We start from the raw sequence: 14,236 nt of genomic DNA, 5'->3' as shown, positions 1-14,236 counted from the left end.
CTGTCGTTCACTTTTCTTCCACTCACCTTTGCATACAGAATGAGGCAACGGGTCAGCCCAGTTCATACATTCACTCTCTTGCACTGTGAGTAATGGGATTTTTACTGCACACATGTATACAGCTTGAAAAGGAGAGCTGCTTAAAGCCTGGGCTGGTGTGCCTGAGCGAATGGACATCTTTATTTTTAAATCTTTTCATGTGTTTGCAAATATATATATATTATATATATATATATATATATATATATATATATATATATATATTCTAGATTTGTTTTATTGTTTTCTTTACAAGCATACACTGAGCTTTTGTACACCTGTGTAGTACTTTGAACCTGTCTGAATATCATGAGCTCCTTCTGGCCGTTTCACGGTTCTGTATAAGTGCGCTGTTTCCTGATAAGCCACAAATGCTTTTCCACTTCAAACAAGTAAACAAATGTTTAATAGGACTGCACGTTTTTTCTCATTCCTTTCATTAGTCATCCCATTGCCTGGCTTGGTTGTAGCGCTTTTAACCCTTCAGGGTTGACAGACTCATGTCAACATCTGCCAGAAGAGACGCGATCTCTCCTTTATTAGGTCGAGCCTACCAGGCGGTGCAGCTCTCTGGTTGAAAAAGACCTGTTGTCAGCTTTCCTGATTCTACTTAATACCATTGATTACCATTACTCTATTGGTACTCTCATTAGCTTGCTTCTTGTACAATGGCTTGCCTTGTCCATCTGGTGTTTGTCCTTCCCCCGGTGCATAGCATAGCCTCTTCACTTGTGTATTTCCAGTGCCCATCTTTTGGGAACTACTTTTTTCTTATTGCTTAAGCAATGCATGCAAGTGCATGAATTTTCAGTTCTCTCTCTCGTGTACCTCTCTACCCCCCACTACCTCATGTTGTTCTCTGTCACCTGTGTGTTCCTCCCCACTCTCCTTGTTAATCTCCCTCACCTGTGTGGTGTGAGTTCTCTCTCACTTGTGCGCTTCTACCCTGTTCCACTGTGCTTCTGTCCCTCGTGTGCTGTTTCTCCCCTCCCCCTCTCGCTCCCTGTTACTCTGACCCTGTCCTTTCCTCCATTGGCTTCACCCCCGCAGTCTGATTTTACAAAAAAATGTTTTTACCATTTTATGCGGAAAAAAGTGCTTTTGTGCTGTTCCTTTATTTATTTACTGATCCATTTCAAATTAAAAGAAAAACGGCACCTTCGTCACACTTACGCATCATGACACTTGCGTGCACACATGTGACACAGCTGCATCATTGGGCCTGTTTTTAGGGTCGAGCGCAAAGCGTTCTGTCCCTGTTGTTATCTCTCTACGGGCTTGCAACCACGCCCATGTCACGCCCATCACTTTGGTTGGTTCGTGGGCTTGGCTTTTACAATTTGATTCATTTCCTTAGTGAAAAGCATGCACACGTCATGCTTTTCCCGGTGTTTAGCCCTCCTTGAGCGCACCGGCCAACTATTAAAAAAAATGCAAGGCTCTGTGTTTTCAGCATGGTTTCTGGACTACTTTGATACATGTATATTTGCACTTTTGAGGGTTACATGGATAATTGCACTTTTGCCTATACGTTTCACTGTGAGGGAACATCTGTTTCCTTCTGTGTGTTTGCTTTGCGCTCATGGCGGACTTTGGCTCGCTTATGTGAAACTGTTTTACTTTTCAGTTTATGTGACAAGAAAAGTCCAGTTAGGAGTTTACAAAGCTAATAGCTTTAACTCAAGTTAATGCGAGGCCCCTTGCATTGCAAATGCTTGTTTTCGTTTGTTGATGCTCTATAACGCTGTACAGCATGAATACAAGTTTTCTTACTGCCGCCAGCCAGTCTTCCAAAGAGACAGGGTCTGCTGCTGGTGGGGCGCCATTGTGTGGCTGTCCTCCATCGGCTTCTTTGAGTCCAACCAGCCTGGGCTGTTATTCCATGACCCTTCCACTCAAGCCTTCTTTCCACACAAGTTTGTATTCCTTCACCAGGACTGGTTCGGTTTTCTCCCCGTGTTTATATAAATGATAATAAACCCCTACAGTCAGTATAAAAGGGCAGGTTCTTATTATTTCTCAGCGAAATGCTCGTTTCTTGCTGTGGTTCTCCAAAATATTCACCCAGTTCAATGCGTTTCAGGGGAAACAAGTAGAAGGCGCTCTATTATTTAAATGTCTGAACCTCCTTGCAAGTGTGGCTGATAAAGGTTTTTGCCTCGTATTTGTTTTCAGGCACTGATTGCTGAAAAGTAGGCAGTGTATTTGATTGTATCTAGAAATGCTATTTTTATGTTGTTTCAAAAATGGGACTGCTGACCTAAATCCCTTTGGAATGTTTCTTGGGGTGCATTTTTTGAGAAATTGTGCAATTCTTTTTGCACAGTGCTCTAAAGTTAGTAATTCTTTTGAGTATCCCACACTCGTATTGACCGCATATTAACTTACTTATTTTCATATTGTTGGTGCTTCTTGGAAACCAAATCCTATAAGGTTTAGAAGGGAGGTTTATGCTTCGAAGCCAGTTCATTTCTCATGCCAATAATTCTTGAGTAACCTGCATTTAAAAAGTAAACCTCTCATGAATTGTTTTCTGTTCTGAATAGGACTGTGTGGTGTTTTGAAATTTATAAAACATTAAATAAATAATGTTTATTTCAAACTTTCTTGAAGATACTATTACTATGGTAATTAGATTAAAAGAAATACAATCGCATATTTTAAAAGATCTGAAAAGCATGAAGTAGCAAAAGGCTGTCATTTAACTGTTAGCAGACATGGTGGTTTAGGATTACTGGGGGTATGCACAGTGGATATGGTCTGAGGTAAAGCTGATCTGATAAAGTGTAATAAAGTGCCCTCCTCCTCCCAGGCAAGCTATTAACATGTATCCCTCTCATTTCAACCTGAGATCCTTATTGTTCTAAAGTGAAAAGTAAATTAGTCATATTAGGCCCTGGATGCCAATGTAGTTGGAGATGTTGAAAAGTTCATTCAATGTTGCTTTATTCTCATTTCATGCTTCAGTTGTTAAATCTTGATAGTGCCCCGCTACCATCCACATGTCATCCTCTCTTGCTTTGCACATGTTCAGATCGGTAAAAAAATAAAAATAAAAGAAAGTGCCCTCTTCCTATTGTAGGCATGCATGATTATTGATGCATGCGCATGCACAGCTCATCACAAATGCTCACCTTGAAAGAAAGCAGACTACCCAATAAAATCCAGGAGGCACTATTAAATAATGAGGAGAAGCTCCATCCACTCAATCCAAGCTTCAATATCCAGCAGCAGCTGTCTAGTTCAAGGCATAACATTCCATACATTCCAGTGAGAATGAACCAACACCACAGTAGGGAGAATAGAAGGGGATAAACCAGTGCCAACCTATACAATACCAGATCCCACACTCACAACCACAAAATGATGCAGCAGCGTCATTGTACCTTTTGCATTTTTTATTAAACGTATTAGCAAAGCTAATAGATCCCAAATGCAAAACCTGTTGGCATTGCCTACAGGTCTTGTGTACTACCTGACCTACCAGCTCCTTCTCATATCTGGCTTTTTTTTCTATTTTGTCCCTTAACCCACTCCCCCCACCTGATTCTCACTTGAGCCCCCCCCCCCCGCCCACCAATAACCTCCATCTGCAGTCTTCTTTTTATTGTATATTTTGTTTTTTTGGAAGGCCAGGTACCAAAGTGCTGCCAGCCCCCCTCACCTTCCATCTTGTATCAGTAAATGGAAATGGCATCTGCGTCATTTTGTTGGCACACACAGACTGGTGATACATGCAGTCATTCTTGATGACACGTGCACACCTACGAAGGGGTGGAAGAATAACCTATACAGTTGTTTGAGCATTTAATTATCAGTTTAAATATATACTTTTTATAGACTTGAAAATCCTATTTGTTACTAGTATTCCTTGCCTTTGTGCCTGCGTTCTGTGGACGGGGGAGACAGCAAAGACATCGTAAGCAGTGGCCTGCTCTGCTTTTTGTCCTTCCTTCGGCTCCTTCATTTAATATCCTCCCCAGAGGTAGACTGATAGACTGGCTTCTTTATTAAAGGTTCTATTTTTTAAAAGATACACCATGGTAAACTGCATGGGAACAAGAATGCTTCTGTTTGTGTGAAAAGTATGAATAACATTTGTCTATAGATGAACGCCTTTAGGGCTACCTCAGCACACCTTTTACTGTATAAACATGCACCTCACTAGCTTCAACATTCACTGTCTGAGTCTACCTTGTGTGCTACTGTGTTCCTGATAAACCTCAGCAAATCTTATTTCTGTTTGTTGTCTGTTTCAGGAAAACCCTCTAAAGCAGTTGGTTTACTGGGTGATCTTATAGGATATGTTATCCAGCTGGTTTGTAATTGATCTGGATTTTAATATGGAATGAACGTTTTGTAAGGCAGAGTAGCCATCTGTAAATTTCCCCTTTGATGTGTAGCACAGGGACACCGAGGTAGTGCTTTGTGAGCCACTCATCAGGTTTATTGTGCTGCAATTGGAATACACATCAGACATGCCCTTCAAAGCCTGTGTTTGATTTCTCCAGTGCAGTTACATGAAGAGTTTTTAAGTTTAGGAAAGTCACATTTATTTATTTCTGTTGCTTTAGAGAGCAAACATGTATATTAAGTAGGCATTGTTATATAAAGTTTTATATGAATTGTTATAGACTAATTAATTCCCTTGGAAATATATTTTTTTGTTCCTGCTCTCCAAACAGATTCATTCATTCATTCACTGGCGAGAATATCAGCCAAAGCCTTCAGTTGACTGCAAAACGTGTGTTACACCCATAGCATATATTTTGCAGTGCTTGCATCTCCTAAGAATTGAAAAAACACTTTTTTGTAGAGAACATTTTGAAAATATTTAGCTAATTTCACACTTGAATACTGATTTTTTGTGTTTGCTGTAGTACAATTTTTATTCAGTCTGTCCGTTTATTTGCAGTTGTGCTAAATAAATAGTTTTTTTGTTCTTTTAAATATGGTGTGGAGTTAGTGGCCTTTACAATGTTAGAACCTCTTTCATATATCTGGGTCTCTCTGTGATTTAGAGGGACTTTTGTACAAAACTCCTGTGTTAACAAAGCTATTAAATTCCTCTACAGCAATAATACTTCCATAAATATGACTTAAGTATTACTTCATAACAGTGTTCATGGGTTGTCATGCAGAATTCAGAATGTTTGTTTAGACAAGTTCTCAGTATTGCACTTGGGTGGTGAATCTTTTCTTGTTCTATGGTCAGTAAACATGTTCTTTTGATTTTTCCTTTTTGTTTGCACATAATAACAACCATTTGCTATGCAACTGGTCTCGCGTTTGCTTGAGCTAGAGCAATTAGCACTGTAAACTCCTTACCAGGCTTTTCTTGCCACATAAATTGAAAAGGAAAATAAAACAGTTTCACATAACTAACTGGACTTGTCTCGCCATTTATACTGAAAAGTAAAAGTTTCACATAAGTGAGGTGACGTCCACCATCAGTGCAAAGCAGACACACAAAGGAAAATAAAAGTTCAGTCATAGTGAAACCCATCGGCAAAAGTGCAATTATCCATGTAACTGGCAAAAGTGCAATTAACTATGTAACAGGGTCGATGTCATGCAAAGCACTCGACTTCTGCCCAGCGAGATCACGCTGCGAAAAAAGAGAAAGTAGTCCAGAAACCGGACGGAAAACGTGGACCCTCGTATGTTTTTAGTACTTGGTTGCTGCGCTCGAGGAGGGATAAACACTGGAAAAGTCATGACTTATGCAGGCCTTTCACAAATGAAAGCAAGCAGATTTTAAAAGGCAAGCTCACAAACCAATGAAAGACACTGATGTGACATGGGCGTGGTTTGAAGCCCAAAGAGAGACTACAACACAGGACAGAGCGATTTGCGCTTGCCCGTACAAAACCAATAGAAACAGTGAGGAACCTGTCTCATGTCACTCACATTTCACGGTCTTCTTCTTCCGTGAGCAAACCATTCAACCTGCCTGTACCTGTAACATCAGGAAAGCACAGTACTCTTTCCATGCCTATTTTCTATTGACCAGAACTTCTCTTCAAACTATTTTCAACATTTTCCCTCGGCATTTGAATTTGAATTGAGTTATTTTCCGTTTGTTGCCGCTCTTTTTCGACTTTTCCCTTGATCCCATCTATTTTGACTCCAGACCACTTTACATGATGCTGGTGTTGGAATTCTGAATTCTCCACACTATCTTACCAGCATGGGGAAAATACCTCCTTTCTTTTAGTATGTGAGAGCAATGTTGTGACCAAAGTGCTGAAACACTTTTCTCTCTGGGATGGCTGAAGTCAGAATAGCATCCATTTTGTTCCCATTGTCAGGGGATAACAACAGATGTTAGTGGGTAGTAGATACATTGTCATTTTAAATGTGAATGACCAATGTGCTATTGCTGCAAGTTAATCAGTTATTGATTTTTGAGCTTTCTACAAATTGTCCTAAATAATTTATATGTTTTGTCAATTATGTGTTAGGATGTATTTTCTTTATTTAAACTGTTTCAGTATCCTCATTGTTTTTGTTTTTATTTGCAAGTGAATTTGCTTTCCTGTACATTTATTTCAAAGCATTTCTCTTTGTTTTCAGGAGAGACAGCAGAGGAAAAGGCAAGCAGTCAGTTCAGGTGTAACATTCTGGACCTACTACTGACCTGCTATCCACTTCTCACTGAAGATTGCGTTATTAATGAGACAAGTGTGAGCCAGCAGCATGAGCAGATCCTTCAGAAGCTAACCACTGCAATTGACATGCAAGGTATGTTGAGTGTTTCCACCTCAGACTTGCTTATGCTTTATACACCAATGGAGGGTGGGCATTCCCTTTCATCGTTCAGATATTGTATCAGAATCCCGACTTCTTGCATATAGCTAATAGAGTGAAACATGTAATACATCAAAATAAATTATGAATAAGAAGCTTTAAAACTGGGATGAGCTCAACATAAGCTTAGGTTTATTTTTCATACATCAAACAGGTAGCGTAAATATTAGTATGAATTGACCCATTCAGCTAAAGAAAAATTCCCTTCACTTTATTCATTGTAGATCAACAAGCTAAAGAGTATAAGATGGAGCCCGTCATCATTTCAAGGAGTAGTGAATTCAAGCAACTACTGTTTTAGACATGAAGGATAACCTTATGTTTGGAATGCAATGTTAGTTGTGTAACGTTAGTAACTGAGGCAGTTATGCACATTTCTCATTTGGGGAACCTTGAATACGTTCAACAGTATAACTGGTTAAGCTAAGAGTAAATTCACTTGATGCCTTCTCAGGTCTATGCACAAATAGACAAATATAGAAAAAATAGCAGCGTTTGTGATTTTGTTTTTTTAATCTTGTTTCGTAACACAGTATGTGTTCTCACTACACAAAGCAAGGTGGCACGTTAATAAGTCATCCATTGCGTACACCTGTCTTCTAAATCAATTGTCTGTGACTCACTGCCACCAGTTTTTCTTCAGTTGTCAGACCTATGCCAAATTACATCAACAAATCTCAGATTTTACAGTGTTCATACAATACCACCAATAGTGATCAACAGTCATGTAATACATTGTGTCCTATAAATTAAATGACTGTGACTCACCATTTTCAGTTTTTCTACACTTGTCACTTCAAGATCACATCATATTAACAAATCTCAGTTTTTATAATGTTGATCCAATGACACTAATAGTGCTTAGCAAGGTTGAATATCTCTGTGAATAAAATATGTTGGAAATTATAAGTTTACATTGAGTGTACTAACCTTAATGTGTTAATATTTCAAACATGAAGTGATAAAGGTAAAAAATAGCTGCTTGGCCAACAAAGGTATTTAAACACTCTATCTCTTCTGCGTCATTCTTTATCTTGCATCTGGGTACATTCTGCTATACAGTACAGTAATGAACAATCTGAGTTTCCTAATTTTCTGTCACTATTCATGATTTTAAGAAATCTGCTACACCTCAGAATATGCAGAATATGCTCTTATAACCACTTGTTAACTAGAGAACCCAAATCTGCTATTTTTTTCAAGCAACAATTTATTGGTGCAGATCAGGTATTCCAAGTGGAGAGTAAAGGGGTTTTGGGTCCCCATACCAATTGAATAATTATACGTTCATCTTCTGTACCTCTACAACAAGTGACTAATGAGTTACTCCTATTGTTATGAAAACATAAAGCACTGTTTTAGATTGATTATCAATCTTAGAGATTTGAACACATCTATTGATGTTACTTGAGTTCCCTTCTCAATGCAAGTTACACTTCTGGTAGATGCCAGTGTTTTTTTGGGTCTGGATAGGTCACCAGCACACCTGAAAATTAGACCTCATCAACAGAATCAGGATTGATGCGATTGAAAAAACCCAAGTAAGTGTTCCAGTTAGCAGGATAAATTTTGTGGTGCCAGTCCAAAGAGTATTACATAATAATTTCAGGGGTATGGCCAGCATAGAGTTTTCCCATGATGATATTATAGTGTTTAGCAGCACTACTGAGGTATGTGGGTAGAGGCCATGGGTAAGTGTTACAGTTGCTTAACATGGCAATTTCACACTCCCAGATTAGAAATGTAAGTTTAGAAGAATCATTTTAGAATCTGGATCATGTTGTCTGCAAGGATGGAGCAAAGTCTTACAAAAGATTTGAGAGGCGGATTTCAGTTCCTTCTACCAATCAGGACTGAACAATAGTTGTCATTTCTTGATAAAGGGTAATTGTATGTTCGATGGCATCTGTCGCTGTAGATACACATGGTATGCATGAGCTCGCCATCTGGTGTTGGGTCGGAGTGTTACAAGTTGTTTTTCTTCGAAGAAGTGTTTTCGAGTCACGGGACCGAGTGACTCCTCCTTCTGTGCTCATTGCGCATGGGCGTCGACTCCATCTTCGATTGTTTTCTTTCCGCCATCGGGTTCGGACGTGTTCCTGTCGCTCCGAGTTTCGGAACGGAAAGATAGCTGAAAACGGAAGATTTTCGACGGTATCGTTGCGATCCGGTTCGAGATAGACACATACGACGACGCGTTGAACATCGAAGCGCTTCGGTGCCCTTCGGGGTAGATTTCGGCACCCCGTCAGGGCCTAGTCGGCCCGACCGCGTGGAGAACAACGCCGATGGAACGGACCCCGTTTCGATTCTGCCCCGAATGCCACAACAAATATCCTTATACGGACCTACACTCGGTCTGTAACCTGTGCCTGTCACCCGAGCACAGCGAAGAATCCTGTGAGGCCTGTCGGGCGTTCCGGTCCCGAAAAACTCTGCGCGACCGTCGAGCGAGAAGACTGCAGATGGCGTCCACGCCAAAGGAGCGTCGACAGTTAGAGACAGAAGAGGAACAGGAGGAATCCTTTTCCATCCAGGATTCAGACTCCGACGTGCTAGACTCTACAAAAACTGTGAGTAAGACGTCGAGATCAGAACTTAAAAAAGGAAAGAAGGCCCAGGGGACGCCACTGCCAACCGGCCATGGCTCCACCCAAATTCTCGGTGACCAACGATCGGCACCGAAAAAGGCCCATTCAGTGTCGAGATCGTCCGACTTCGGTCGAGACACCGGCACGCAGCCTCCTCGGGACCGAGAGAGTGCTAAACAGAAGCATCGACACCGAGAGTTCGGTGTCGACACGGATCGACGCCGAGACAGTGGCGCCGAAGACCATAGAGGCCAAGAATTTTCGGCACAGAAAAAGAGGAAGGTTACCTCGGAGCCGAAAAAACAATCAACAGGGTTTTCGGAGCCGAAAAAAGCGACATCAGACCCTGTTTCAGGCTCCTATACTGAAGAGCATTCTATGTCTTCACAAATGAAGAAACATAGATTTGAACAAGAACTGCAATCCACTGACGTGGATCACACGCAAAAGCGTATCTTTATTCAGCAGGGGACTGGGAAGATCAGTACCCTTCCACCTGTCAAACGAAAGAGAACGCTTCAGTTTACTCCTCAGCAACAAACAGCACAAAAGGTAACACCTCCTCCCTCGCCTCCACCTGTAACTCCGGCTTCGCCAACTTACACCCCGTCACATTCGCCAGCTCACACCGCCATGAGCCACGATGACCAAGATCAGGATGCGTGGGACTTGTACGACGCACCAGTGTCTGATAACAGCCCAGACACATACCCAACTAGGCCATCACCACCGGAAGACAGCACAGCCTACTCACAAGTGGTGGCTAGAGCAGCACTATTCCATAATGTGGAACTACACTCGGAACAAGTAGAGGATGATTTTTTATTTAACACCCTCTCTTCAACCCCCAGCTCCTACCAAAGCCTGCCGATGCTCCCAGGCATGCTACGCCATGCAAAGGACATTTTCAAGGAGCCAGTTAAAAGTAGGGCAGTGACGCCTAGGGTGGACAAAAAGTATAAGGCGCCTCCTACGGACCCTGTATTCATCACCTCTCAGCTGCCACCAGATTCTGTGGTGGTAGGGGCTGCCAGAAAACGGGCAAATTCACACACTTCTGGGGATGCACCTCCCCCAGATAAAGAAAGCAGGAAGTTCGATGCAGCCGGGAAGAGGGTTGCTGTCCAAGCAGCAAACCAGTGGCGCATCGCAAATTCACAAGCGCTGCTAGCGCGATACGACAGAGCCCACTGGGATGAGATGCAGCATCTCATTGAACATCTCCCAAAAGATCTGCAAAAAAGAGCAAAACAGGTTGTTGAGGAGGGTCAAAACATTTCCAACAATCAAATACGCTTCTCCATGGATGCAGCAGACACGGCCGCAAGGACCATTAATACGTCGGTTACCATCCGTAGGCACGCATGGCTCAGAACGTCTGGTTTCAAGCCAGAAATTCAGCAGGCAGTGCCTAACATGCCAGTAAACGAAAAACTTCTGTTCGGTCCGGAGGTCGACACAGCCATAGAAAAGCTCAAGAAGGACACTGACACTGCCAAGGCCATGGGCGCACTCTACTCCCCGCAGAGCAGAGGATCTTATAACACCTTCCGCAAAACACCTTTTAGAGGAGGGTTTCGGGGTCAGGCCACACAAGCTAGCACCTCACAGTCCGCACCGCCCACCTACCAGGGACAGTACAGGGGAGGTTTTCGGGGCCAGTATAGAGGGGGGCAATTCCCTAGGAATAGAGGAAGATTTCAAAGCCCCAAAACCACTACCAACAAGCAGTGACTCACACGTCACTCACCCCTCCCACACAACACCAGTGGGGGGGAGGATACGTCAATATTACGAAGCATGGGACAAAATAACTACAGACACATGGGTCCTAGCAATTATCCAACATGGTTATTGCATAGAATTCATGCAATTCCCTCCAGACATACCACCAAAATCACAAAATTTATCAAAATACCATTCACAGCTTCTAGAGATAGAAGTTCAAGCACTACTGCAAAAAAATGCAATAGAATTAGTACCAAGCACACAAATAAACACAGGAGTTTATTCACTGTACTTCTTGATACCAAAAAAGGACGAAACACTGAGACCAATTCTAGACCTCAGGGTAGTAAACACATTCATCAAATCAGACCACTTTCACATGGTCACACTACAAGAAGTGTTACCATTGCTCAAAAAACACGACTACATGACAACCCTAGACCTCAAGGACGCATATTTCCATATACCAATACATCAATCACACAGGAAATATCTAAGGTTTGTATTCAAAGGAATACATTACCAATTCAAAGTATTGCCTTTTGGTTTAACAACCGCTCCAAGAGTATTCACAAAATGCCTAGCAGTAGTCGCTGCACACATCAGAAGGCAGCAAATACATGTGTTCCCGTATCTAGACGACTGGCTAATCAAAACCAGTTCGCTCACACAATGCTCAAACCACACAAATCAAGTCATACAAACCCTCTACAAACTAGGGTTCACCGTCAACTTTGCAAAATCAAACATTCTGCCAAGCAAAGTACAGCAATATCTAGGAGCCATAATAGACACGACAAAAGGAGTAGCAACGCCAACTCCACAAAGGATCCACAATTTCAACAGGGTCATTCAACACATGTCTCCAAACCAAACAATACAAGCAAGAACAATACTACAGCTCCTAGGCATGATGTCCTCATGCATAGCCATTGTCCCAAACGCAAGACTGCACATGAGGCCCTTACAACAGTGCCTAGCCTCACAGTGGTCTCAAGCACAGGGTCACCTTCTAGATCTGGTGTTGCTAGACCGCCAAACTTACCTCTCGCTTCTATGGTGGAACAGTATAAATTTAAACATAGGGCGGCCTTTCCAAGACCCAGTGCCACAGTACGTAATAACAACAGATGCTTCCATGACAGGGTGGGGAGCACATCTCAATCAACACAACATAAGAGGACAATGGAACATACATCAAACAAAACTGCATATAAATCATCTAGAATTATTAGCAGTTTTTCAAGCACTAAAAGCTTTCCAACCAATCATAACCCACAAATACATCCTTGTCAAAACAGACAACATGACAACGATGTATTATCTAAACAAACAAGGAGGAACACATTCAACGCAGTTAAGCTTGTTAGCTCAAAAAATATGGAAGTGGGCAATCCACCATCAAATTGGTCTAATAGCACAGTTTATTCCGGGGATCCAGAATCAGCTGGCAGACAATCTCTCTCGAGATCACCAGCAAGTCCACGAATGGGAAATCCACCCACAGATTCTGAACACCTACTTCACACTCTGGGGAACACCACAAATAGACTTATTTGCAACAAAAGAGAACGCAAAATGCCAAAACTTCGCGTCCAGATACCCACACAAGCAATCCCAAGGCAATGCCCTATGGATGAACTGGTCAGGAATATTTGCTTACGCTTTTCCTCCTCTCCCTCTCCTTCCTTACCTAGTAAACAAATTGAGTCAAAACAAACTCAAACTCATTTTAATAGCACCAACGTGGGCAAGACAACCCTGGTACACAACACTGCTAGATCTGTCTGTAGTACCACACATCAAACTGCCCAACAAACCAGATCTGTTAACGCAACACAACCAACAGATCAGACACCCGGACCCAGCATCGCTGAATCTAGCAATCTGGCTCCTGAAATCCTAGAATTCGGACACTTACAACTTAGCCAAGAGTGTATGGAAGTCATAAAGCAGGCCAGAAGGCCATCCACTAGACACTGCTACGCAAGTAAGTGGAAAAGATTTGTTTGGTACTGTCATCATAATCAGATACAACCACTAGACGCAACTCCAAAACATATAGTAAATTACTTGCTCCATTTACAAAAAGCAAAGCTAGCCTTCTCTTCTATTAAAATACACCTTGCAGCAATATCTGCATACCTGCAAACTACATATTCAACTTCCTTGTATAGGATACCAGTTATCAAAGCATTCATAGAAGGGCTTAAAAGAATTATACCACCAAGAACACCACCTGTTCCTTCATGGAACCTAAACGTGGTTCTAACAAGACTCATGGGCCCACCTTTCGAACCCATGCACTCTTGCGGAATACAATTCCTAACCTGGAAAGTTGCCTTTCTCATCGCCATTACATCTCTAACAAGAGTAAGTGAAATTCAAGCGTTCACAACACAAGAGCCTTTTATACAAATACATAAAAATAAGGTCGTCCTACGACCTAATCCAAAATTTTTACCCAAAGTTATTTCACCATTCCATCTAAATCAAACGGTAGAACTACCAGTTTTTTTCCCACAGCCAGATTCTGTGGCTGAAAGAGCACTACATACATTAGATGTCAAAAGAGCATTAATGTACTACATTGACAGAACAAAAAACATCAGAAAAACTAAACAGCTATTTATTGCATTCCAAAAACCTCATGCAGGTAACCCAATATCAAAACAAGGTATAGCCAGATGGATAGTTAAATGCATCCAAATCTGCTACCTTAAAGCAAAAAGACAACTGCCCATTACTCCCAGGGCACATTCAACAAGGAAAAAAGGTGCTTCAATGGCCTTTTTAGGAAACATCCCAATGCAGGAAATATGTAAGGCAGCCACTTGGTCTATGCCTCACACATTCACCAAACACTACTGTATAGATGTGCTATCCGCACAACAAGCTACAGTAGGTCAAGCTGTATTAAGAACTCTATTTCAGACAACTTCTACTCCTACAGGCTAAACCACCGCTTATGGGGAACTAACTGCTTACTAGTCTATGCATACCATGTGTATCTACAGCGACAGATGCCATCGAACTGAAAATGTCACTTACCCAGTGTACATCTGTTC

The 14,236-nt window shown here is 41.7% G+C and overlaps 1 protein-coding gene across 4 annotated transcripts in view; it reads left to right on the top strand.

The window, feature by feature from the left end:
• The window catches only part of ZFYVE26 (zinc finger FYVE-type containing 26), a 449,330-nt gene that overhangs the window by 134,394 nt on the left and 300,700 nt on the right, over window positions 1–14,236 (top strand). For all 4 annotated transcript variants that reach the window (XM_069208874.1, XM_069208871.1, XM_069208872.1 and 1 more), the window contains exon 17: window positions 6,616–6,783. In XM_069208874.1, the coding sequence (XP_069064975.1) occupies window positions 6,616–6,783 (168 nt within the window). The remainder of the gene's footprint in view (window positions 1–6,615; window positions 6,784–14,236) is intronic.

Source organism: Pleurodeles waltl, chromosome 9 (genome assembly GCF_031143425.1).
Source record: "Pleurodeles waltl isolate 20211129_DDA chromosome 9, aPleWal1.hap1.20221129, whole genome shotgun sequence".
In the NCBI taxonomy this organism is placed as follows: Eukaryota; Metazoa; Chordata; class Amphibia; order Caudata; family Salamandridae; genus Pleurodeles; species Pleurodeles waltl.
This window is presented reverse-complemented; position numbering and strand designations above follow the sequence as displayed.